The 24,495-nt window shown below is 43.7% G+C and overlaps 1 protein-coding gene across 1 annotated transcript in view; it reads right to left on the bottom strand.

The window, feature by feature from the left end:
- Positions 1 to 1,165: 1,165 nt before the first annotated feature.
- Positions 1,166 to 24,495, bottom strand: part of SUCLA2 (succinate-CoA ligase ADP-forming beta subunit) — a 79,582-nt gene continuing 56,252 nt past the window's right edge. The window contains exon 8 of the mRNA XM_019529932.1: positions 1,166 to 1,521. Coding sequence (XP_019385477.1) covers positions 1,166 to 1,521 — 356 coding nt within the window. The remainder of the gene's footprint in view (positions 1,522 to 24,495) is intronic.

Here is a 24,495-nt window from a genome sequence, read left to right on the forward strand (position 1 = left end):
CTCCCCTCTGCTCCCCTGGTTTCTTCCCCCACCCTCCCAGGTGCCCAGAGGGGAGGTACCATTATCTCCCAGGGTCCCCGTCACTTGCATATGTGTTACATTCCACCCTATTCTTTCCCTATTAAACCCATATATGGTTAAGTTCCAGCTGGTCTCATCTCTACTCTATAAAGGGAAGAGAGCTGCTCCCGCATAAACGGCTACCCCTACCATACTGTACCAACACCTGCTAAATCCCTTCCATTGGAGACAGGGTACCTCATCTGAGTACCACCCAGGTTATATTTACCACCTGGGTTACCCCTACCCTCCCAGTCCCCCTCACTCCTGCCCTGACCTCCCCTCCCCCCAGCCCTGCCAAACCAAAAACCCACTCCAGCAAAAAGTAATTTTAATTAGCTTGCGTCTTGAACTGCCTGACGCATAACAATTTGATCTTTGCCATGAACTACATGCTAACACAAGGAACAATTTTTTTTGGAATCCAAAACAGTTGTATTTTTCATTCATCTGAACCTTGAACTAAATCACCAGTAAAAATTTGCAAGGATTAGCCCCTGAAGTCTTGTTGAAGTATTATAATAAAGATTCAATGGATTTCCATGGATTACCGAGTGAACCCAAGCAGCACCTGGTGATGTAATAGTCGCAAAGCGGGGGGGGGCGGAAAAATCACTTTTTGGGCATAAATCAGATCCACATTGAAAATTTAAAACGATAAAAAACCCTCATGGAAGAAATTCAAGAGCTAAGCATAAAACATGTCAGAGGTGTTTTAAATTACCATGATAAAAAAAAAAAAATCTAAAATGATAAAAATCAGCTGACAATGGGGATACACAGACAGTATTTAGCTAGCTTAATGGCGATTTTTGTCATGTGGACACAGCAAAAGTGTGATGCGGTAACAAGAGAGGTGTAACGTGGACAAGTGCCCATAGTGTCCATCTACTAGCCAAGTTATGAATCTATTAATCTCTCATTGCTGCAGCTGAAGCTTCTTATAGCAGCACAGTAAATTCAGCAGTATATGTAATGTACATCAGAATTGACCTATGTTTGAACAACTGATAAGATGCCTATAAAGGCTCTCTGGAAAAGATTCAACTATATTTTGCCCCTTCTGCAAAGAGCAAAGAAACATCCTTTGTCCTATAGTCTGGACTCAAAAGGTAAGAAACAAAAACCTAAACGTTTTTTGTGGCCGCTTAGTCCACATCATAAAGTACAAAGAGATGAGAACAATTCCCCATCTCCTTGTAGTCTCTCTTAAAACAATGACATATTTACTGAAGATAAAATAAGTACTATGTATCATTTCAAAATGCAATCTGTTATTCAGTACTGCAGACTCTTGAAATGCTAGTCCCTCTCTTACCTTTTTATCTGAAGTAATAAGTTTAAAGGCCTTAGTTACCTGATGCACAGTAGCACCCCCACCAACATCAAGGAAATTTGCTGAAGTCCCTCCATGAAGTTTAATTACATCCATTGTGGCCATAGCCAAACCAGCACCAGTTACTTTAAAGAAACAAAAAAAATTGCATTTAGGAATTCCATTAACAAACACAACAGCATTTAAACTTTTGTTACATAAATTACATGCTTAGGCAGCCTATGTTTCCATCTAACCCTATGTAGCTGCAGTTGACTTTAACTGTATCTCTGTCTCCTTCATTCTCCTGAGTCTAGTCCTGCAGATCAAAGTTTTTCTGATGGTGATACACTGAACTGCTATCAGTTTATCTTTGCATCCGCATACATCACTTGTAAGTTTGAAAAGCAAAACAGAAGCAAAAGATGTCATTAATGCACTTCACTTAAAAAAGCCACAACTATTTCTCCAATGTACATACAATAGAATACATGGCAAGTAGTCATCCAACTGTTTTCTTAGGGCACAGGCTACTTTATGAAATCTTCACTCCAAGTTTTGCCAAATCAATATTTAATGTAAACTAGTATCACACAACTAAACAATACCATATCATCATCTCCCAGATGCATTGTAAGTTACAGAATCAGAAATGGATTATGGCTGTCCAGACAGTGCAAGTAACATGTAAAAACGAGTTTCTTGAAATGCAATTCTTTCACAGTTTAGGTTCTTTAGGACATGTTTTATTATGTGCATCTGCATCAGTTGCACATCAGTCACAAATTATAAAGTGTCAGATCAATACTTCCACAATACCACCTATTTTATATTTTTAACTATATTTTGGTTCCTGCTTTTCAATTAAAAGCATGGGTTTCATGTAAAAAAGGTAGGGCAAAGGAGACCAATGCAGTCCTCTCAGCATACAAAAAGGGTTCTTCCACATGTTTCTTCTCTAAGGAAGCAATAGCCTAGTATATAACAACTTATTTCTGTGCTTGGGCACAGAAAAAATAAATTGTTGGAAAAAGAGCCTAGCAATTAGCACTAAAAATTGATGAAAAATCTGTTGAATACTTTGAGTATATGTGTTACCCCTTCGACGCAGAATGGACATTTTCATTAAAAAAAAAAAAGCAGCCATGAACATTATTCAGTTTTTGGTTAACTTACCTGGAACACCTTAAATGGCGCCCAATTTTCAGTTAGTATGATTTTTAGATAAGAGTTGTTTTCAGGGCCTTGATGCCTAGTCACTTCTGAAAGGTCTCGACTTAAGGCTGCTAGCCAGGATTTCTAAACATTTGATCCAGTGCCCAGTAGTCTACAGATTTGAGTGCATGCTGAACCTAAAAGCCTCTCAGATTGTGTTGATCTGTAGCTATTTTAGGTGCTACATGGCATGTCTACATGTTCATTAATGTGCCCTAGTTACTGCGCATTAAGTTTAATACTTGGTTAACCAAGTACTAGCCAAATGCACAGTAACTTGCACTACTGTGTAGTAGCACCGGTGCACAGGTTTTGTGATGCTTTTGTGCAGTAACCTAATAATACTGCACAGTAGCATATTAGCATGGTATGTGACCAGAATGCTACTTCGCAGTGTTATTAGGCTACTTCACAGTAAACATCTCATGCAGAGATACCCAGTTTCCAAAATTAATTTTTCAAAGGATCATATTAATGTTAAATTCTCTGGCTGTAAGCAGAGGAATATTTTAGCAGAGTTTCTGTACCAGACAATATGCTTTATGTACTGCCAAATTCAAATTCTCCTTCTGACCATTAATAAAGGACAAAATTTTACCAATTCCTGAAATATCTTCTACTATAGGGTTTATTTCTGTTTTGGGGGTGTCATATATTTCAGAAAGAGATTATATATCTTGATCATGTTTTCTGCTTCTTCCTCCACCAGGTTAGGGGGAAATCCCATTTTCTGCACCAGCTAAAAGTAAAAAAAATAAAATAAAAAAAAGTAATGAGACCATTAATCCTTACATTTCCAGCTACTGGACTTGTTAGCCTAGCTGGTAATTTTGTTTTGATATAAAATTTAAACTCTTGCTGTAGACCTTCACTTTCCTTGCACGAAAGTTCTTGAATTTGAGGGACTTATCTGGTTTAAAACGCACAAAAAAATCCTACATTGCCCTACAAAAACTAGTGAATTATGGTTCCAATGTACCTATGAGCCTTGAATTAAATTTTAATATATGGTGATAGAATTATTGTTATAAACTGAAAGCTACATTGAAATATCTAGTATGAAATTGTTTTGAAGTGTCAAGTCTTTTCTTTTATCTGCTCAGCAGGCTATATATAAATATACTTAGTAAATTTTAAAAGTGACACTCCCCTCTAATTGTTAATGTGAAAAAGTACTTCAGTACCCTAACAGTTTGCTTCTTTTTGATGCCTTCCACAATATCAACTGGTTCCTTAATTATCGCATCAGGATTCTCTGCTGCAACATCTTCAATATTAACACCACCCTGAGAAGTGCCTATTAGCATGGGACCCTAAAGACAAAAAAATATATACACACACAAGGGTAAGCTTTAATACCATTCAATATTTCCATTCTTTCCACAATATTTCAAAAGCCTCTTGTTCACAGTAGGAGATTTTTGGTTTTGACAATCCATTAATTAAAGTCTGTTTTTACAAAATATCACCTTTGCATTCAGTATACTAATATAGGCTCTGTTTAATTATCTATTTCAAGCTAGGACAGATCTTGGGCCTATACCCTTACTTCAAGAGAAGCATGTCCTTTGTTAATGTCACTATTACCAAGTGGAAGAACATGCTTTACACTAGGATCAGAAAATACAGTTATGGAATAGTACAGAAGTTAGTGACTTCTTGGACCGTTGTCACTGAACAAGAACCACCTGTTTCCCTCCAAGCTTAGATTTGCTTTCAGGTGCTCAGACACAGCAGGTTTGCACAGTCATTTATGATAATCATTGTGCTTTATTCCTGTTTAAAGGGATCACAAGCCTTGCTATCTACAACCAGTTCTGAAAACTTGTCACAGTTCTGGTAAAAGAGAGTTTGACTGTCTGGTGATTAATGAGGCTAGTTCAATGGGGTCAGTACAATCCCCTCTGGAGAAGTACGGCAAAAAAACCCTGTAATAATTAAATCTCTGAAGAAGCGCCAAGACTTAATAACCATAGAGACTGAACAGCTCTCTCTACCTTGGAAGTGGTTCCTCATCTCAAACTTGACATTCATTTCTATTGACAATCAGCTTTCACTGTCAGTCACTATGCATGCTGACCCATTGTATGGATGAGAGTTTGCTGCTTGCCGGGCTATGAAGGCAGCACTTACTAGAGGTGCACAAAGACCAAAAAATAACATTTTACAACTACTGACAACTGGCTGTCAGGAGAAATGCACTGTTCCACTGGGCAGGCTTAGAAGAATGAAAGAAAAAGGAAGCCTGGTATGTTGGAGAATTTTCCTGCCAGGGGAAAAAAAATCAGAGCTCTTTACCAGCTTATTGACAACTATGTACCAAGAGCAGTCACAAGCAACAAATCTCTTTGAGATCCATTACAGATGTTCATTGAATTGAAGTTATTAGTTCTGTTAAGACATGGGAAAATGGGCCTTGCTACAGTAGGACACTCAGAAAACTTAGTTTGTTTTAAACAAAGGAGATGCAGGGAGACCCATGTATGTAGTATACCTTGATTTTAGCAAAGCTTTTGATCTGGTCTCCCACACAATTCTCACAGGCAAGCTAAGGAAATACAGATTGGATGAATGGACTGTAAGGTGGGTAGAAAACTGGCTGGAGCATTGAGTTCAGAGGGTAATAATCAATGGCTTGATGTCTAGTCAGCAGCCGGTATCAAGTGGAGTGCCCCAGGGATCAGTCTTAGAGCTGGTTTTGTTCAATGTCTTCATCAACAACCTGGAAGATGGCATAGAGTGAACCCTCAACAAGTTTGCAGACTATACCATGCTGGGGGAAGTAGTACATATGCTGGAGGGTAGAGCTAGGATTCAGAGTGACCTAGACAAATTGGAGGATTGGGCCAAAAGAAATCTCATGAGGTTGAACAAGGACATGTGCAAGTCCTGCACTTAGGACAGAACAATCCCATGCAACAGTACAGGCCAGTGGCTGACTGGCTGGGCAGCAGCTCTGCAAAAAGGGGCCTGGGGGTTACAGTGGACAATAAGCTGAATATGAGCCAACATTTTGGCCTAGTTGCAAAGAAGGCTAATGGCATACTGGGCTGCATTGGTAGGTGTGTTGCCAGCAGGTCAAGGAAAGTGATAGTACCTCTCTATTCAGCACTGGTGAGGCCACATCTGGAGTACTGTGTCCAGTTTTGGGGCCCCCACTACAGAAAGGATGTGGACACATTGGAGAGAGTTCAGCAGAGGGCAACAAAAATGGTGAGGGGGCTGGAGGACATGATGTATGAGGACAGTGTGAGAGAACTGGGCTTATTTAGTCTGGAATAGAGAAAACTGAGGGGATGATTTAATAGCAGCCTTCAACTACTTGGACGGGGGTTCAAAAGAGGATGAAGCTAGACTGTTCTCAGTGGTGGCAGATGACAGAACAAAAAGCAACAGTCTCAAGTTGCAGCAAGGGAAGTTTAGGTTAAATATTAGGAAGAATTTTCTCACCAGGAGGGTAGTAAAACACTGGAACACATTACCCAGAGATGTTGTGGAAGCTCATTCTCTGGAGGTTAAGGCCCGGCTAGACAAAGCCTTGGCTGCGATGAGCTAGTTGGGGATGGTTCTGCTTTGAGCAGGGGGTTAGACTAAATGACCTCCTGAAGTCTCTTCCAACCCTAATTTTTTATGATTTCTATGAAAGATTAGAAAATGTCCATATAGGAATTTGGAACAGTTCAATTAATTCAAACCTTGTAGTTAATCCAGATAAGTTTTCCGGGAATGTCCCCATGTAGATAAATCCCAGATTTCACTTCTGCTTTTATGCTTAGATGCTTTTATTTAGCTAACTTTTGGAAGCCCAGTTTGACACCATTATCAGAATACAATCCTCAAACATTCCAAAAAAAGCACATTTTTCCAAGCTGAGAAAACCACTGGTGATAATTTTCAGCACTGAATTAAATGCCAGTTACGGGAAACATTAGCTATTGTAGCTGTGGGAGGATTCCTGCCCAAAGAGTCCACAAAAGTTTCCACCCTGCTCCACATAACAAAAAAATATTAAATGAGTTTTGTTCTATAAGAAATCACATCAGAATAGTTTGAACAAGAACTGGAAAGCCATCTAGTTTAAGTCTATCATGGCAAGGAGTTCTCAGAGATAAGCATCTTGTTTTTCAAGAGTGGAAAAATTTTAAGGGGACAAAGTGTAATAACCATTTGCAGTGTCCTAATGCCACCTTGTGGTACACAGGAGGGAACCATTCTCAATTCTTATATAACAATAAATTAAAAGGTTTAAGATGAGGAAAATGGCAAATTTTAACCAAAAAGGACCATAAAAGGAAAGAACTTTTCCCAACTTTGGAAATGGAATAAGGAAAAGAACTAAGACACAAATTTAACCACTTAGTGATTTATCCATTGGAACAGTTTGCACAGAAACTACAGAGACCGGTCTTGCCTGCACAAAAAAAAAAAAAAAAATCTAGTCTGTTCATGTCCTTGTAAACTACAGGGAACTATCTAGAAAGGTCACTGAACCATGCTCCCTGAAGGCAACAACTGGACAGGATAAAAATATTGCGCTTATCAAAATAGTTGCAGGAGCCAGGTCTTCGATCAGACTCTGATCTTTAGTAATGTGTTTTGTGCTCCAAACTGCTTTGGCCTAGGGACGGGATTTTCTCTGTAGCTATAGGAGACAGGACTAGGAGCAATGGCCTCAAGCTGCACAAGATGAAATTTAGACTGGCGATTAGAAGGAACCTTCTGACTAAGAGGGTGGTCAAGCATTGGACCAGGCTCCCTAAGATAAACTGTGTAATCTCCATCCCTGGAAGTTTTTAAGAGCTGCTTAGACAGACACTTGGCTTGGATAGTTTAGTCAGTGATTATGATACTACATTGAGAAAGGGACTGGACTAGATGACCTCATGAGGTCCCTTCCAGTCCTACTTTCCTATGATCCTATGGCCTAGAAGAATAAACAACTTGAAAAATAAAATCTGTTTGGTACACGCATCTGTCAGAGCCAGATGCAGAAGTTGTATAAACACGAGCCTCATTCCCCATCTCTGTACACACACTGGGCACATCTACACAAAATCACCAGCTATGTCACCGCAGCAACATGTTCCCCAGATATGGTACGGTGAGCCACTACGGTAGCATAGCTGGGAAATCTAAGCATGTGCTGCCCATGCAGAGCAGTAACAGCCCATACTGCACCATGCTTTAGCACTAAAACACAACAATGTGTAAAGATGTTCCTGACATCTACATGAGGCATGACAGATATTAGGGCTACTGATAAATATTTTTCCAAATGTTACAGCAGTCACAAAACTCACTCACTCAGTGGATCAGTTCCTCTGAAGTACTGGGTATACTGGGGTGCTATCATTTTTGTTTTGTTTGTTTGTGTAATGCCACTAAACTGGTTTCAGTCCATTAAAAGCATGGAAATCATCCTTTTTCCCTGGACATTTCCTATAGTTAAGCAATATTGATTTATTTTTCACATAGAAAAATAGAATTATCAAGAATTATCAAAAAATTAACGAGTTATTCATGTTTCATGAAAGTTAGCCAGACAGCCCAATTAGAAAAATAAAAAAAATGGTTGCACATTTCTCTCTCAAGAGAAGACCTGGGCAACTGTGGACCCAGAATACAGATCACTTGTAAACACTTTTTGGAAATGTTTTGCTTTGAATTAAACAGAAAATCCTAAAAAGCTGTTGCATGGTAATAGGAGAAAGGGAATCTTGCATGCCTCCAATATCTCAGCTTAGGAAGACCTGATTTGGAGATCCTCCAAATTAACTCATCCCTTCTTTGGGGGCTGACAATCCATCAGAAAGCTAAGGGTATGACTGAGTTAATTCCATACAGAGCACAATAAAGTCCAAGTCAAGCCTTTTCTTCTTAATACAGTTTGAGAAGTTCTACAAGACTTCTCTTCACTACTGACTAGAAACCACTGAAGACTTTCCCATCTCCCAGTTTTAAAGACTGCAGGAGAGGAGGGAGAAAAATTACAGAACCCACTTCACTATTTTCTGAATATTTTGTTCAAAATTTATTCCATCAGCACCTATAAGCATGGGTCTATAAACCAGATCCCACAGATCAATAGTTGGGAATCAAGTTATTTTACACACAGTTTTTGTTTCAAATTAGAGGATTTAACCAAGGAAGTCTATGGATGTCACATTCCAGCATGCACTGGAGATAAACCTTTGGGCCCAATTCCACTTGCAATGTACAAAAAAAATAATGCTATAAGGAGGAGACTACCAAACCAGGTAAGGCACATGAAGCCATCCTGTACCAGAAGTCTAGTTATGTGCAAGCTGTTGTTGCATATTTTTAAAAGCAGAAAAACCTTGGGTTTAAGAGACTAAAAAAGCCAAGACCTCAGTATGGAAAGGAAGCCAGGGAGCATTGGGGGCAGAATATGAGAGAGGTCTACAAAATCATGAAAGGTATGCACCAAGTGAACAGGGAACTGTTGTCCCCCAAGTCCCAGAAAACTAGAACTGGAGAGTACTCGCTGAAATTACAAGACAGGTTTAGATCTAACAAGAGAAAGTACCGTTCTTTTTCGTAACACAGCATGTAATTAATTTATGAGCTCCTTACCATAAGAGGTTATGGAGGCAGCTAACATAGCCACGTTCAAGTGAGTCTAGACAAATTTGTAAATGATATAGCCATTCATAACTACTAAACAGAACAGTCAGGAATGCATCCTCTGACATCTCTAAGCCAATGGTGGTGGGTGCCAGGGAGGCATAATACAAGATAGATCACTCTAGATATACCCTATTTATATGCCTTCCCTTTAAGACATCTGCTCCCATTACTGTCCCAGAAAGGATACTGAGCTAGATAGACAACTGGTTTCATCTGGTACAGCACTTCTTATGTTCTCCCAGTGACCTATGCCAAGGCCTTCTTGCTGCATACACCCAGAGCCTGTGCCCAGGCTGTCCTGTGGTTCCTCTGCATTGACACCACTGCCCCGCTGAGTGTGTGTGAAAGAGCACAATAAAGGACTGAGTTTGCCCTGGGCCCAGACCAGGAAGCAATACCAATCTAGATGCCATCTGCGAGGCATGGGCCATGGTGTAGGGAAGGTCCAGAGCTGTGGATAGCACCCCCTGGCACTGGGGTAGTGAATGGGCAGCCTCCCACTTAATATAGCATGATAACATAAGTCGTGGCAGGTGAGTCAGGGTAGGATGCCCTAGGCAGGTGGGCGGGCTAACTCTAGACCTGGCCCTGGGAAGGTCCCCTGTCACAATCACTAATCAGCTAGTGACTCAAATGTTAGCTTGTACATTCCAATGGGCAGCTTGGTCTTAGTGTTCTCACTCATGCTCTCACAGACCCTGCATGTGGGGACCAGACATGAGCAAGGAACAATACCCAAGTTCAGACGTGAGCAAGGAACAATACCCAAGTTAACTCTGCAGTGAAGATATCAGTGCTGCAAGTAACCCAGCCAGCTACATTTGATCTTTTCTAAAAGGAACAAAACATTTTTAAAATCTTAAATATTTCTCCCTCTTCCCCTAATATCTTAAAATAAACTTTAAAAAAAAGTTGTATGCACTCAGATGACCTTTAATTTTTTTTATAGATAATTACCTTGGATGTAGTCTATCTTTATACCTATTAAATATTAGATGTCAGATACTAATATTAGTATGGAAATCATACAAAAAAAAGGCATCCTGGCCTTCATGCATATTAACAGTCCATAGACTATTTTGTTTTGCAAACCCTCTTTATCTTGTATTTGAAAGTAAGTAACCACATAGTTAGAAGGAGATTATGAAAGCAGCTTTCAGATAGATTAAATAATTATATGGGCTGATGTGCAATCTTAAAGATACTCCTACTCAATACCAATCCCTCCCCTCCCTCATATTACGGAAAATACTTTATATGGGTAAAATAAAATAAAAATTGATGAAGCTTCTACCAAAAGAGGAAGTAGCCCTCCCAAGTGAATCCTCTTGGGCCTGTTTATGACGATGAGAAGTCTGAGAGATTCAGAACTTTTATAATGGGGAATGTCCATTGACATATGCAATAATAAATAGAGGTCTAATTTGTCTGTAGTGAGCAACAAGGATAGGAAGAAAACAAGATTTGTATTTTCAGTTCTATAAAATGTCTCCAAGGCAACAGCCACTCCTATAAAGAAAGATTTTCAGGCAATGTTTACTAGCCTAATACCTAAAATAGTCTTCACCACTAAGTTTATTCACAAGGTTGATTTTTTTTATTTGATTTTCTTTTTGGACAGATTGGTTTACTGTCATCCCCCTGGAATATCTCAGATTTTATAACTGCTCCTTTGGTAACCAGCATGAGGAAAGGCTGAAAGAAGTAAACCTACTTAGTCTGGAGGAGAGAAGACTAAGGGGGATTTGATACCAGCTTTCAAATACAGGAAGGGCAAATATAGAGAGAATGGAGATGGCTTTTTCTCTGTGGCCACAGGGGACAGTCCTGAGAACAATGACCTCAAGTTGCAGGCAAGGAAATTTAGGTTGGAGGTTAGGAGGAACTTTCTGACTCTGGTGGTCAAGCATTGGAATAGGTTCCCTAAAGAAGTAGAAATTCTATTTCTGGGAATCTTCAAGAGCAAATTCAATGACTGGTTGGGAGGGTTTAGTTATTGAAGATCTTGTCTTAAGCAGGGGCAGGACTAGATGACCTAGTGAGGCCCTCTTCTTGTCTATTTTCCTATTATTATGATCCTACGGAAGGCCAGGATCTGACTAAAGCCAAGTCTGATGGCAACCAGAGAAATCAGAAAAGGATCAGCTCCAGTTCTCAGAAGAACATTCCCTCTCTCCCAAGCCAGGGGCAGGAAAGTGAGAGTTGAGAAGATAAAATAGACTCAGGAGTTTGTTCCTCTTTCCTCTCCCATTTTTCTTATACTGGTAAACTGGTCAGTTGAGACATTTAAGCAATATCTTTCTGGAGAGCACATTAGTAATACTCTGCCCCTCTGAAACACTTACTAAAGAGAGAAATGATTCATTAGAAGAAATCTTGGCTACGCATATGAAGAGTAGGTCCACACCATTTTCATCCTTTGCTGTGGAGCACTGTTATGAAATATGTTCCCATGCCAATTATATCAAGTGTAAAAAACAGTGTAACTGCCTTAAAGCATCACTGACTGAACATAAAGCCCTTCCAGGTGTGAGTCTCAGGAGCGCTTTATTGCCACATACTCAGCTCTGCTGTAAAACAGCTACATTGTGTAGCAAATCCCAGAAATAAGGCAATGAAGAGGAACAATTGGACAGGCCATGCTTCATGACAGCATGCTACCTCTGCACGGAACCAGGGCATTGACACACCATGAGATACTTTCTGCAGTCTCCCTTGAACAAGATCAGAGTCTACAAAGTCATCATCAGCCTTTAAAAGGAATATAACAAATGAGCAGAGAATACATAACACAGAGTCTGAGCTTATTACTCATTTACACAAACCTGTAGATATGTGAACATTGCAGTACTTGTGCTTTACGTACCAAAAATAGATTTGTCAGATTTGTCATAATTTCCCTCTACCCACTGATTTAGCTAAAATAACAGTTCAAAGATGAAACAGTAGGATACCCAAAGCTTTTACTTGAAAATAAATTATATTTGGTCTCAATTCCTATTTCTTCTGTGGGGAGTCAAACCTCCCCACTACCCCAGCCTAGCCTCTCCAGATGGCGCTCACCAAATTCTTCTGCAGTCAGGTCACAGTGCCACCTGTTGTAGTCTTATTTGGCCCTCTACCCCAGGGTGACCTTTGGTCTCAATTAAGTATACCCTTCCAGGGCTGGTCTTGGCCTGTGCTCAAACATCAAAAGGAAAGGCAAAAAAACCTAAAGAAAACCCGAGCTGCTCTCAGCCTCCTTGTTGGGCTCTGTCCATGCCCCGTTTTACCCAGGATCATGTTCTCAAGATCCCAACCGCAACAGTCAAGACAAAATCCCTTAGTACCTTAGTCCAGTTTTTGTTATGCACTGGCCTGCACTGCACCCCTGTGAGCCTTCACAGTCTCCTGGAGGTCTCCCCCATGTGCAAGACGGCTCTACCTGTGACTGTAGTTTGCCCTCAGGCCCTCCTCCGGATCCTCCGCTGAAAGCTCTGCTCCGGAGATTATCACAGGCCTTGTGGACCCCCTTGCTCCGGATCCTGAGCTGCAGCTCCACTCTGGAGATTACCACCAGCCCGGTGTGTGCAGGCCTCTGCCTGCCTCCTGCTCCCCTCCCCAGACACTCAGCCCCTCCTCTCTCCCTGCCGGCTGCAGGGAACTGACTTCTCTCTGGGGCTGGAAATACATTTGGGCAGCCTCCCTCCTCCAATCCTGAACCAGATGCTGCTCCGGAAGAGGGGTGGGTATTTCCCTTCCCTTCCAGTCTCCAGCTGCAACCCTGCCTGCCCTCCATGCTGTGAGTTTTGTCTCACTCCTTCACATGGGGCCTCACAGTACATAGCACCATTTCATAGTATTATGGGGCTCCAAACTATGCAAACTCCATTAAAACAAGCACACCACAACACTTTGGAGGAAACAGATGTCAGAGGAAAGCTTTGGCAATTCACTCCTTTAAGGGAGGCTTTCAAGGAAGCTTTCTAACTCGTTTATCAAATTTTTAAGCAGCCCCAAAACTGCTAATGGACTGCACATTAGTGTCACATTAAAAAAATGTTCATTCTGTGCTAATATGCTGTAGTGCTGATTACAGTGCATTTAGTACCTGTAATTACAGGTACTATAATTAATGCGCTGTAATTACAGCACATTAATGAATGTGTAGACACGCCCTGTGTGTCCCACCTACATAACAATGTTTTTCTACTCATATTAATATATGATTATACTGATATAACTCTCCAGATGGATACTTATTCCAGAATAAGAGTGGCTCCTTTCCCCTATTCTTCAATTTAGTTTGTACTGCTCTGGAAATGATTTAAGCTAAATTCAATGAAACATTCATGTACTAGAAGGGCCCATGTGAGGTCCGAATTTCTCCTCCATGTCATACTCATCTAACTTTATGTTGACAGGTTTTCAACTACAGATAAGCTTCAAATGCAACCCATAAATCTCAGTGCAGGCAGACAATTTCATTAGTAGCTATGAAACTTTTATCTATTAAGAAAGCTGTTAGCACTGAAGTAGACTTCATTAAAATGGCCTGAAGATCAAGAATTGTTTGGGAAAAGTTATTTTAGATAGTGGTGAAAAGGGTAGTTGCTTGAAAGTTAAATACACTTAGAGGCAGTGTCCATTTGGGAAACCAAAACTTATTAAAGACTAAAATTGTTACAGATAAAGAGTCACTGCTATCTATTGGAAAAATTCAGCTAGGGGACAACTGTGGAATACTGATCCATATGCCTGGTCAGCAAGTCAAGCAGGTTGTGAAGGAAGCCAATATGAACTTTGTCAGGAGAGATACGCCCTTAGCTCACTCCCAGCATACCCAAAACAGTGGTTTTCAGGCAGATGTCTACTAGAAAGACCATTTTATTCTTCCATCAATCCTTAGTAGTTTTATGGTATGTGCTAGCCTATGGTCCAGTGTTTACAGCCATACCCTGGGAGTCAGGGACCTTCGTTCAGTTTTTTACTCCTCTATAGAAATCTGTAATACAACCCAAGTCATTCAGTCTGTGTGCAAAAGCCTCATGTCTAAAGCAGGAATTATACTGCTTCTGACCTTACAAGAGCATTACAGACAGACATCCACACACACACACTTTAGGGGTGCACCAACAGAGATTTTGGGGGCCGATAACCGATTTTTAAGGAAGCATATTGGCAGATACTGATCTGATTACTGACACAACTGTGTGCAGCTGGTAAATCCATTGTGGTGGAAGGGGAGGGGAGAGGGAAGGGGCATCATGGGGGCAGATCAACACCCCCTGCGGTGAGGCAGGGAGGGAGTGGGGCAGGAGTAGACACTGCCTAGTCGGGGCTGCAGGACAGAGCCACGGCTCGTCCGGGGACCCGGGGGGGTCCCACCACTGCTTGCACCCCAGGAGGGCACAGTGGGGAAGGAGGGCATATGTCCCCAGATCTGGGCGGAATGGGCGGGCTGGACCTGGAGCTGCACACAGTTCTGTCAGTAATCAGATCAGTATCTGCCAATATGCTTCCTTAAGAAATGCTCTTCTCAGTGGGAGCTGGGCTTAGGGTGGGGGTTGCAGCCACCCCAAATTTCACCATAGCCCCTCCATAGCTCTCCCACCCAGCACCACCACCACCTGCCCCAAGCCCAGCTCCTACTGAAAAGAGCACAGTGCAGCCCCGGCTCCAGACTGCACCTGCCGGCACCAGATCTGAGGGCACATGTCGTCCCCCCCATGCCCTCCTGAGGTGCAAGCAGCAGTGGGAGCTGCTGCCCTGCACCTCCCAGATAAGCCGCAGCTCCGTCCCACACGCTGCCCCATCCCGACTGGGCAGTGTCTGCTCCTGCCCCACTCCCTCCCTCCCCACCCCATGCCCTGTCTTTCCCCCCCCGCCTTCTACCACAACGGACTTACCAGCTGCATGCAGCTCTCCATGCTGCCGGGCTGTGCTCCCTGCTGCCTGCGTGCTGCATTGAGGCTGCACGCATGCATGGGCATTTATTGGCCAAATTATCGGCTGCATTGGGCCAATTTATGATACAGCCTATTTTCTTTATAACAGTGCCAATCTGGTATCAGGCCAATGTATCAGTGTACTTCTACCTAAATTCAAGCAAACCTGAAAATGTTTCAGAAAACCTTTCAGAAGGGGCAAATCTGAGCTGATACCTCACATAAGGGAATCTCTCCTCACCAACATCCCTGGGGGGGGTGGAAAAAGAGGAGATTTTGGATTTGAAACTTTCTGAAAGACAAGCTGTTTGAGTCCAAAGTTGTGGCATTACAGGGCACATGAAGCTAAATCCAGAACTGCAATTCAAATCTAGCCCAGGCTTTGTGTTTGAACAGGTGTTCATTTCTAGTGGTGGAAGTTTTTGAGAAATTTCTCAGCCTTCAGACCTTTACCAGACCAAAGATGAGCAAAGGGCTACTCCTCTGAATCAGAGTTTCTTCCACTCTGCTCCAGGGCACTCTCTGAGAGCAGAGTGGAGGGAACAACAGGCGAAGCCACAAGCCACTCCCTTCCCAGTCCAGATACCTGGAAGATCTTTCTTCCATAAGAAGCATGTTATCCCTGGGCAAAATTAAATGACTGATTGTATGCTTGTAGTTTCTATCAGGAGACATAACACATTCATAACCCTTGTTAAATGGAAACTATTTACAGGTTTAAAATATAAGTACTTGTCTTTATATATTGACATACCTTTTGCCCATGCTCACCACATTGTCTTCAACCTAAAATTCATCTTTGGTACAGAGATTTTTTTTTCTTTCTTTCTTTCAAGTATTCTTAAAAAGCAGTAACCCTTTGGGTCCTTTTCTGGGTTATCTGATGCTGTTATTTCTGCAGAATCCCACAAGAGAAATGCAAGCTGTTTTCCCCTAAAATTTAAACCTAAAATGCTGAGTCAGCTTATCAGAACAACATGTTACACATTACAGAGAACACCATAAAAATGGGGAGAGATAACTAAGTCATTTCAGCTCATAGAAGAGTAGGGCTAGAAGGGACCTCCTGAGGTCATCTAGTCCAACTTCCTAATCCCTGCCATGTATCTGCCTAACTCGCTTTTTAAAATATCCTGGGATGGAGACTGCACAACCTCTTAAGGGAGCCTGTTCCAATACTTGACCACCCTCATCATCAAAAAGTTCTTCCTAATCTCCAACTTAAATTTCACCTGCTAAAGCTTAAGGTCTCTGCTTTTTGGCTGCCTATACACGTGCTCAGGGGTTAGGGTAAGGCATTTTAATTAGAGCAGTTCCCAGGGAGCTTTTCTAATTAAAACACTGCAGCATCACATGTATTAAGCCTCCAAGCATTTAAAAATGGCCGTAGTATGCTTTAACTAAAGCTTATTCAACAAACTTTAGTTAAAGTGCCCCAGCAGCCATTTTTAAACCCATAGTAACTTATACACATGAAGCTCCAGTGATGCTGGAGCATTCTTATTACAATGAAGAGCAAACTCAATTAATCAACTCTGCTCCATCACATTCAAATTAGAATATGCCAGAGCACCTGTATAGGCACCCTTAGTCCGTCCCCTACAGCCACAGTGAAAGCCCATTTATAATCACCCTTCAGGTGTCTGAAAACTTATCAAATCCCTCCCTTGGTTGTCTCTTTTTCAGACTAAATAACTCTAGCTCTTTCATCTGTTCCTCCTAAGTCATATTTCTCAGGCTTCTAATAATTTTTATCTTGCTCTACTGGCCTTTCTCCCACCTATCAACATTTTTCTTGAAGTGTAAGGCCCGAAACTAGGCACAGGGCTTTAGGAGAGGCTCCAGCAGTGCTGAATAGAGAGAAAGAATGATTTCCCTTGACTTGCAAGATACATTCCTCTTAATGCTACAACTGCATTAAAAATTGATTTATTTTCATTTTCCCATCAGAATTATCATATTTACTAAATTCTAAGATGAGGCTTCCCCCTGCTCCCTCCCCTCCCCCATTTAACATAAGGACAAGGGCCCTCCTCTATGAACAGAGTACAAGGGCAGTGAGGGGTGGGAGGGTGAGGCGTAGCTGCTGTGGTTCAGGCTCTAGCCCCTAGTCAAAGTTGGAAATATAGCCACAGCTGTTGCCTGCTTTCCCCACTGTCCCTATTGCCCCCCCTTCCCCCATCACCTCTGCACTCCACCATCTCTGTCACACACACACACACACACACACACCCATAGCCTCTGCTCCCATGCTTGCCAGTCTTCTTCCACCCCTTAACCTTGCTCTGCACCAGCAGGCTCTGTCCAAGCTGCAGCCTGGGGCACTGAGTACAGCCCCATCCCAGCCCTGTAGCAGTGGCACACAGCCCACAAGGCTGCTACATGGGCTGAGCTGGGCCACGCTTGATGCCCCAGGTTACAACAGAGATGGAGTCTGCCAGGGCAGAACAAGGGCATAGTTCGGGGAGATGTGGGGTAGAGCAGGGAGCAGAGGCCAGAGTAAGGGGAAGTGGGAAGCAGAGGCTAGAAGTAAGAGGCAGAAAAAGGAGCAGAAGGGAAAGGGGAGCCCAAGGTTGCAGGGGTGGGGACAGAAGTGGTAGGGGACAGATACAAGCAGAAGCTGCTTGACCTCTCCACACCATTTGCTCCTCTGCCACTGACTGCCCCACTGCAATGGTGTGGGGGATGAATTAAAGATAACCCTCCAATAGTTAGATTCTATACATGGAAAATATTTTTTAAATTACAAATTTTCCATGTATAGAATCTAACTGGTGGGGTCATCCACATTCAGGTTAGAGTCAAGTAAATGTAGTACAGTACTTTTCATATATTACTAACACTGTTTTATTACAAGGCCAGTGTCCAGAGAGGCAAAGAGGGGTCCCTTCATGTTTAAGATATCAACAGAAACTGAAAAGCTGAGATTCCAACCTGATTTTAAGTTACTCTTTAACCAAGACAGTTTATGGCTACTGAGAAGCCAGTCACTCTGAAGCAGTGAAAAAGCAAGACCAATCAAAATAACATATTTTTAAGATCAGCTAAGTTACCTTCAGAAATATTATTTATATTCCATTAGCCTGTACAGCTGTCTCCACTGAGCCCTCTGAAAGTCCCCATCCATCTTCACTATTCCACGACCCCTTCAGCTGAATTCTAACAAACTAGTCAAGCTCCTCGGTATGAATTGTATTACCTGCATAGCAAAACGTATAGCACATACCCGGATATCAAGTGACATTTTTAAACAAGTTTAACAAAGCAACAGTTCATAGCTGAAAAAAAGTTTCAAACTTTTCTAGTAATTTCTCCACCAATGCACTAGCAAAACTCATAATTAAAACTAATAGCCAGAAGGCTTGCAAGGTTGACTTATTTTTCTAGACAGCAGGTTTAAAAAAAAATCTGATCCTTCTCCCAGGTGACTTAAATTATTTAGCAGCAGTCATCTTTTTAAGGAAAAATGCAGTGGTAGTCCTGTAAACTGGTCAGTTATGAAAACTTTCTTTGTAATGTACTTACATAAAGAAAAACAATTCTCTTCTTAGTATTAGCTTTTCCATACCTGTATCTAAATCAATGAGACATGGCATTAGCATTTGCCATCAGCAAAAATGATACAATTAGACAATGTTCAATACCCCCCACATAGTCACTTCTTTGATTAAGAAGTGAAATGGCGAGCTGATGAATATTAACAACCAGCATAGATGTATCTGAATCTTTAACAATAATTTAAAAATTGATAGCTGACAGAGATTTGAGAATTAACCACTTTCCATGCAATCAACTAATACAGCGGTTCCCACACCAGGGATTAGTACACAGTGAAAATTCAGTTGCAGAAGTAGGGCCACCAAAGAAGTTTGGGAACTGCTGGATAGAGTGTTTCTTGCTTCTCATTAAGCAAGTAGCAAGATTCTTAACTAGAAATTCTCTCTTTCCACTTGGTTCAACAGGCTGTCAATTGAATGATAGAAACACAAGCTAGTCAAGTAATATCAACTGACCACCTATTATCCCAACACACTCAAATAGTGTCTAAACATAACAGCTAGCCAAGAATACCCCAATATAGGCAGCCTACCTTTTAAAATTGTACTATGGTGTGTGCGGGAGCGGAGGAGCTGACAAGCCCCGAGACACGTGAGGCAGGACCACCCGCAGTAACAGGCCGCCCGCGGCCCTGGAGGGCGGGACACTCACTTACCTGTTACAGGTGGGGGAATGACACGGGCGGTATAAAAGGCACGCCGGAACCAAGGAGGAGGCACGTGGAACTGGAAGAGCCGGGACGGGAGCCGGACACTGGGGAGAGCCCAGAATGGTGGGTGCACGCCGGCACTTGCCGTGCACGTACATTCTGGGGCAGGAGTAAGGCCCCAAGAGACGGTGTGAGTCGGGGCTGCAACCCCAGACCCTAAAACCCAGACTGATAGGGCCAGGAGCGGCTGGCTCCGGCAGGGCAAAGGGGACACAGATGGACTGGTAGCGCGACCTTAGCGGTGAGGAGCCAGGCAGTCCGGGAAGAGACAAGGCCCCAGGCAGGGCAGAAGGCCCCTTCTGAGAGAAGGAAAAGGGGAGCACCCAGCGGGAAAAGCGGACTCTGATGAGAGCAAACATCAGAGCCCAAAGTCCACAGCTCCTTATGGGAGCAGTATTTGGGGGTCCTACTTTCATTATTGTTTAGTTAAGCTTTGCATTCCCCAAAGGGGGAGAGTTGGAGGATTGAAGCGGACTCACATGGAGGCCTGGGCAAGGGTCTAGGGGTGGAGGAGCCCTCAGAGCAACGGACACTGCACAGCTCAAAGTCTCATTTTTGGACGTGCACACGTCGGACAACACACTGAACTGGAGAATCATCAAAGTCGTGGCAGGTGAGTTGGACGTGTGCAGCCCCTGAGTGAGTACTCTACATTGCCAGGGAACCTAGCAGGACGGTGGCAGCCCAGGAGACGGACTGATGCATCCACATGGTGCAATTTGTTGGTGAAGTTTTTGTATCTCCAGTACTGCAGGAGTCAGGGCCCACTCTTCAGATCCTTCCCTGTCATCCCACTGTTCACAATGGGTCAAAGAGCTGCCATACCCCTACCCTATTCCTTTCTGTCAAGCTGCTGCAACCTCCTGTCCTTTCCCCCACCTAGAGGCCAGCAGGGGCAACACAAGCTTCTCTGCACTGCAAGTCTGTGCTCTGCACTGCAAGTCTACCTGCTGCACACTGGGCACACAGAGGGGAGCTTCTCCCTCTGAGGTGGCACAGTTCATACACACCCAGGAACCTACTACCCTTACTACAAGGAAGAGTGCCGCCTACCCCCTACCCCTCCAGGTTTTCTGGGGCTCTGAGATCCTGGGAGGGAAGTGTCAGCATGTCCAAGAACACTTTAATTGGTTGGATTCATCTGGAACAGCAGCAATTAGAACTGAATAGCTACTGGTTAACTGAAATAAGAGATGTTGTATGCAAATGACCTCAGCTTTCCTGGAGTCTCAGTAATTAATGTCTTGCGTGCGTCAATGTCAGCATCTAGATTAAAAAATAGTTATTATTAACATAAACCCCATGGAAAAAAATTGTTAAAGCTAAGTGTACGTACTATTTTCCAAGTATGCAATATAGAGAGAGAGTATGAAGACACTTGCTGGATTCCTGTGGTAATGTTCAGCAACTGTAAGAAAAACCCAAAATTGGGTGAGGGCTGAGTGTGTGTGCCCATGCCCCCCTGGTGAAAGTCTGCAGGGGAAGGGGAGAGGAAAGAGCCATGTGGGGGAGGGAGTGAGGTTGGGGCTGGCACCAGACAGGGATCAGGCTCAGGGATGGGGTCCATTGCACCTATGTGGCTGTCCCTTCCCCCATGCCAGGGGTCGGTGCCCAGGGCTGGCGTCCACCACCCCTCAGTCCTGCACTGGCCCTGGTTGCCTCCCTGCCCCAATCCATCCCCAGCCCCACACTGCCTGGGGGGGGGCCGGAACTGGAGTGGGGCCAGCCTCAGCTGCTCTGCTGGGCCAGAGGAGATGGAGCCCCCGAGACCCCCGTCCCTCCCCACCTCATCCGATCTAAGTCATCCCTGGGAAACCCGGAGGCTCCCGCAGAGTTGCAGCACCAGGCAGCCACGGCAAGGGCAGGCTGCAGCTGCAAGGTGAGCTGGGCTTTGCCTGCTCCCCACCTCCGCACCTCGCTGCAGGCCTTTGAAACTGTATCCCACCGCTGGGTGGGCCAGGCAGCGAGGCACATGGCACTGCGCCATGCCATTTTCAAAGGCTGCAGCAAGGTGCAGAGCAGGCAGAGCCCACCTCACCTTGCAGCTGCAGTCCACCCTTGCCCCATGCAAAGATTGGGGGGGCATGTGCCCTCCTTTGGCTCCCCAGTGCCATGACTCTACAGGAGCCACTGGGCTCCACTTGTCCCACGACTGGGCCCGGCTGGGGCTCTAGTCACTGTGAATGGGGCCCGAACCAGGCCAGCTCATGGGGCAATAGGAGCTCAGCGGCTCATCCAAGGGGTTGGAGGAACATGCCACCAGCTCCCCCGTAGCACGCACATTGGCAGGAGCTGCCAGGCTCCAATTGCCCCATGACCTGGCCCAAATGGGGTCGTCATAGGACAATCTCCACAGGGGAGCAGGGCAGGGGTGAATGATTTGACCCTGCCCCTACCCCACTCCCTCCTGCACTGTGGGGGTCTTGATTTCCCCTGCCCCCCAAGCCTAAGAACTAAAGGAAGAAACCTTACCTACCTGCCTGCTGTGCTGGGTCAGCTGTGAGCCCAGTGCGCCCTTCCCCCCTGCTACAGCAGCCTGCACCCAGGTTGCCCCAGCATTTGGGGGGCTAAGCCCTTTCGGCCACCTATGATCACCAGGTCAACATTCCCCCTTCCCTGTCCCCATCTGTCTCACACCTATTGTCTCCCATTCCCTCTGATCCTCACTGCCACACTTTTACATTTTAACAGGCCTGTATCTTGCATATTGGCTTCTATTCTACCCAGGAGAGCACACAAAAACCAACAGACTCCCTTTATACCTGAAGAAGCGTGTTTGTGCCCAAAACCTTGGAAAGAACAATTTTTCCAAATATTTAGCAGGTCTAATAAAAGACATCACATCTACTGAAAGAACTGTTGCCGGCACAAGGTGCCCGAGGGAGGCAACAATTGGGTTCGTTGCCCGGTGTGCATCGCGCCGAATAAACACACTGGGCGGGGAGAAGCAGACAGAGTTTATTTGAGCTCAAGTAAAAGGCACAGGGAGACTGTATGGTCTCAAATCCTGCACACTTAACCCTGCAACAGTGGGATCTTTATACCTGGGTCAGTTTTCCTACTGATTTTCCACCAGCTGGCCCCCCTCTTCCTCCCCTTTCTCTCCTCCCTTCTCTCTCCAAGCGGTGCCCTTGCATTCCACAGATAACAGTTTTAGCTCGCCTGTTTTCCAGAAGGACAGGAGATTGCAGGCGCCATAGAAAGGATTACAAAGGTTGGGGAAAGGGGGGGTCGTGGCTCGTCTGAGCCCAGAGCAGAAGAACTTCCTCGACGCTCGTGGTCTTCCATCCTTCTGAGTTACCTGGGGTTATGCCCAGTGACACCAACAGAACCTTGTCTGCCATGGTAATTCCTAGGCAGACAAGGTTCTTTGGGTAAATCTGATTTCATTGCCACATCAGGAATGATGGCACATGGCATTCTAACTTACAACACTTCTTTAGGCTAAGTCAAATCTGGATCATGGATGTAGTGTTAAAATATAGTACACACTTTTTTTTTAATTAATTTTTTTTTTTTTACGATTTTGAGCAGCTAACGATTCTGACTGAGGTTTTGCCCTGTCTTTCAGAGAGTGTGTTGAAGTGAGCCAGTTCTGGCTATACTCCAATGGTTCTCAGCTTGTTCACACCCTATTGCATAGAACTTAACAGATGAATTATTTGAAAAATGCTGGGCCTGGGGCCTGTCCCTGTGGTCTGGGAAGGCAGTGGGGCCAAGCAGCAGCAGACCAGGCTGGCCCTTGCAGGCCAAGCAAGGCTTCATGAAATGTGTCTTTCTAGTATTGCCCAACTCTGAACCTGGTGGATGATCTGAGCTATTAGTCCCCTTTAACTGGTTTGCCAATACTCTCACCATTAATTTTTCCGTATTTTTGTGAAGAACTCTGAGAACTTTTTCCCATCCTACACATACTCTGTTCATGTTTGGAGTAGCTTTATTTTTCCTTTTTCCTTAAACCAGTCCTCCATTTTTGCCCTTATCTCCTGAATCTCTTCTCCTACCCATCAGCCTCAGGCCTGCTTATCTCTATAACCTCTGCATCCTCTTTTATAGTATATCAAAGACCATATCTCTGTCTCACTTTCTGCTTCCCCAGTTTCATAAAAAAACTTTTTTCATGTCTTTACTTCTGCCCACCACTCTGACCCCTCTTTTAGCTTCTTCCAAATCACTTGCTAAAATCACTTGCTAAATCAGAGGCTTATAAACTAAGAAATGTTATATATAACTTATCTTTAAAAAGGACTGAATGGCGGTCATAGGAATAATAAACCCATAAGCCATAGTTCAGTACCATCTGCAACTGTTTGAAGAATGAATTAGATAATAAAGAGAATCAATAGGTACTCACAACACTCACCACTGATACAGCACTCACCACTGATACAGGCTAATGTAAGAGTTTCCAAAATCTGATCAAAGATTGGTTTTGATATATTGAATAATGATCCCATAGGAGAATGAAAGGTGAAAAGGCTAACTTTATTTTCTGCAATACCAGAATAGACCATGAGATGCTCCAGAGGGATCACTAAAACTAGGAAAATGGAAAAGGTGATGCTAAATGTAATTCAGTACTGACAAGTGCAAGATAATGCACATACAGTAGTTCAAGTTATGACTTTCAATGAAAGATACCTCCTGGATCTAAATTAACTGTAGCCACTCAGCAAAGAGGTCTGAGAGGCATTTTGGATGGTTCAGTGAGAACCTCTCCTCAATGTACTGTGAATCTGGGAAACTCCCTATAGATCTCCCCCCTCCTCTCTTCTCTTTCTCTCAGTGCCCTCACATCCCACTTGAGGCAGTAGCAGAGACAGGATGAGGCACTGTTAGTTAACTGGTGGCGCCCTGTGATCTCCTAATGGCATTTGGGCAGTCTCTGACCACAGGGTGGGGCTGGAGCAGCAGCAGCACAGACACCTCTGGATCCCCTAGACATACCCCACAAGTCCCCCCAAAATCAGGGGGGCATAAGCCCTGACAACAACCAGACCTAGGATCCAAAAAGCAGGCAGAATAGAGCCAAAATTCTCTGAGAGGCCCAGGCCAGTAGGCAT

Source organism: Crocodylus porosus, unplaced genomic scaffold (genome assembly GCF_001723895.1).
Source record: "Crocodylus porosus isolate Cpor-Errol unplaced genomic scaffold, CroPor_comp1, whole genome shotgun sequence".
NCBI classification, from domain to species: Eukaryota; Metazoa; Chordata; order Crocodylia; family Crocodylidae; genus Crocodylus; species Crocodylus porosus.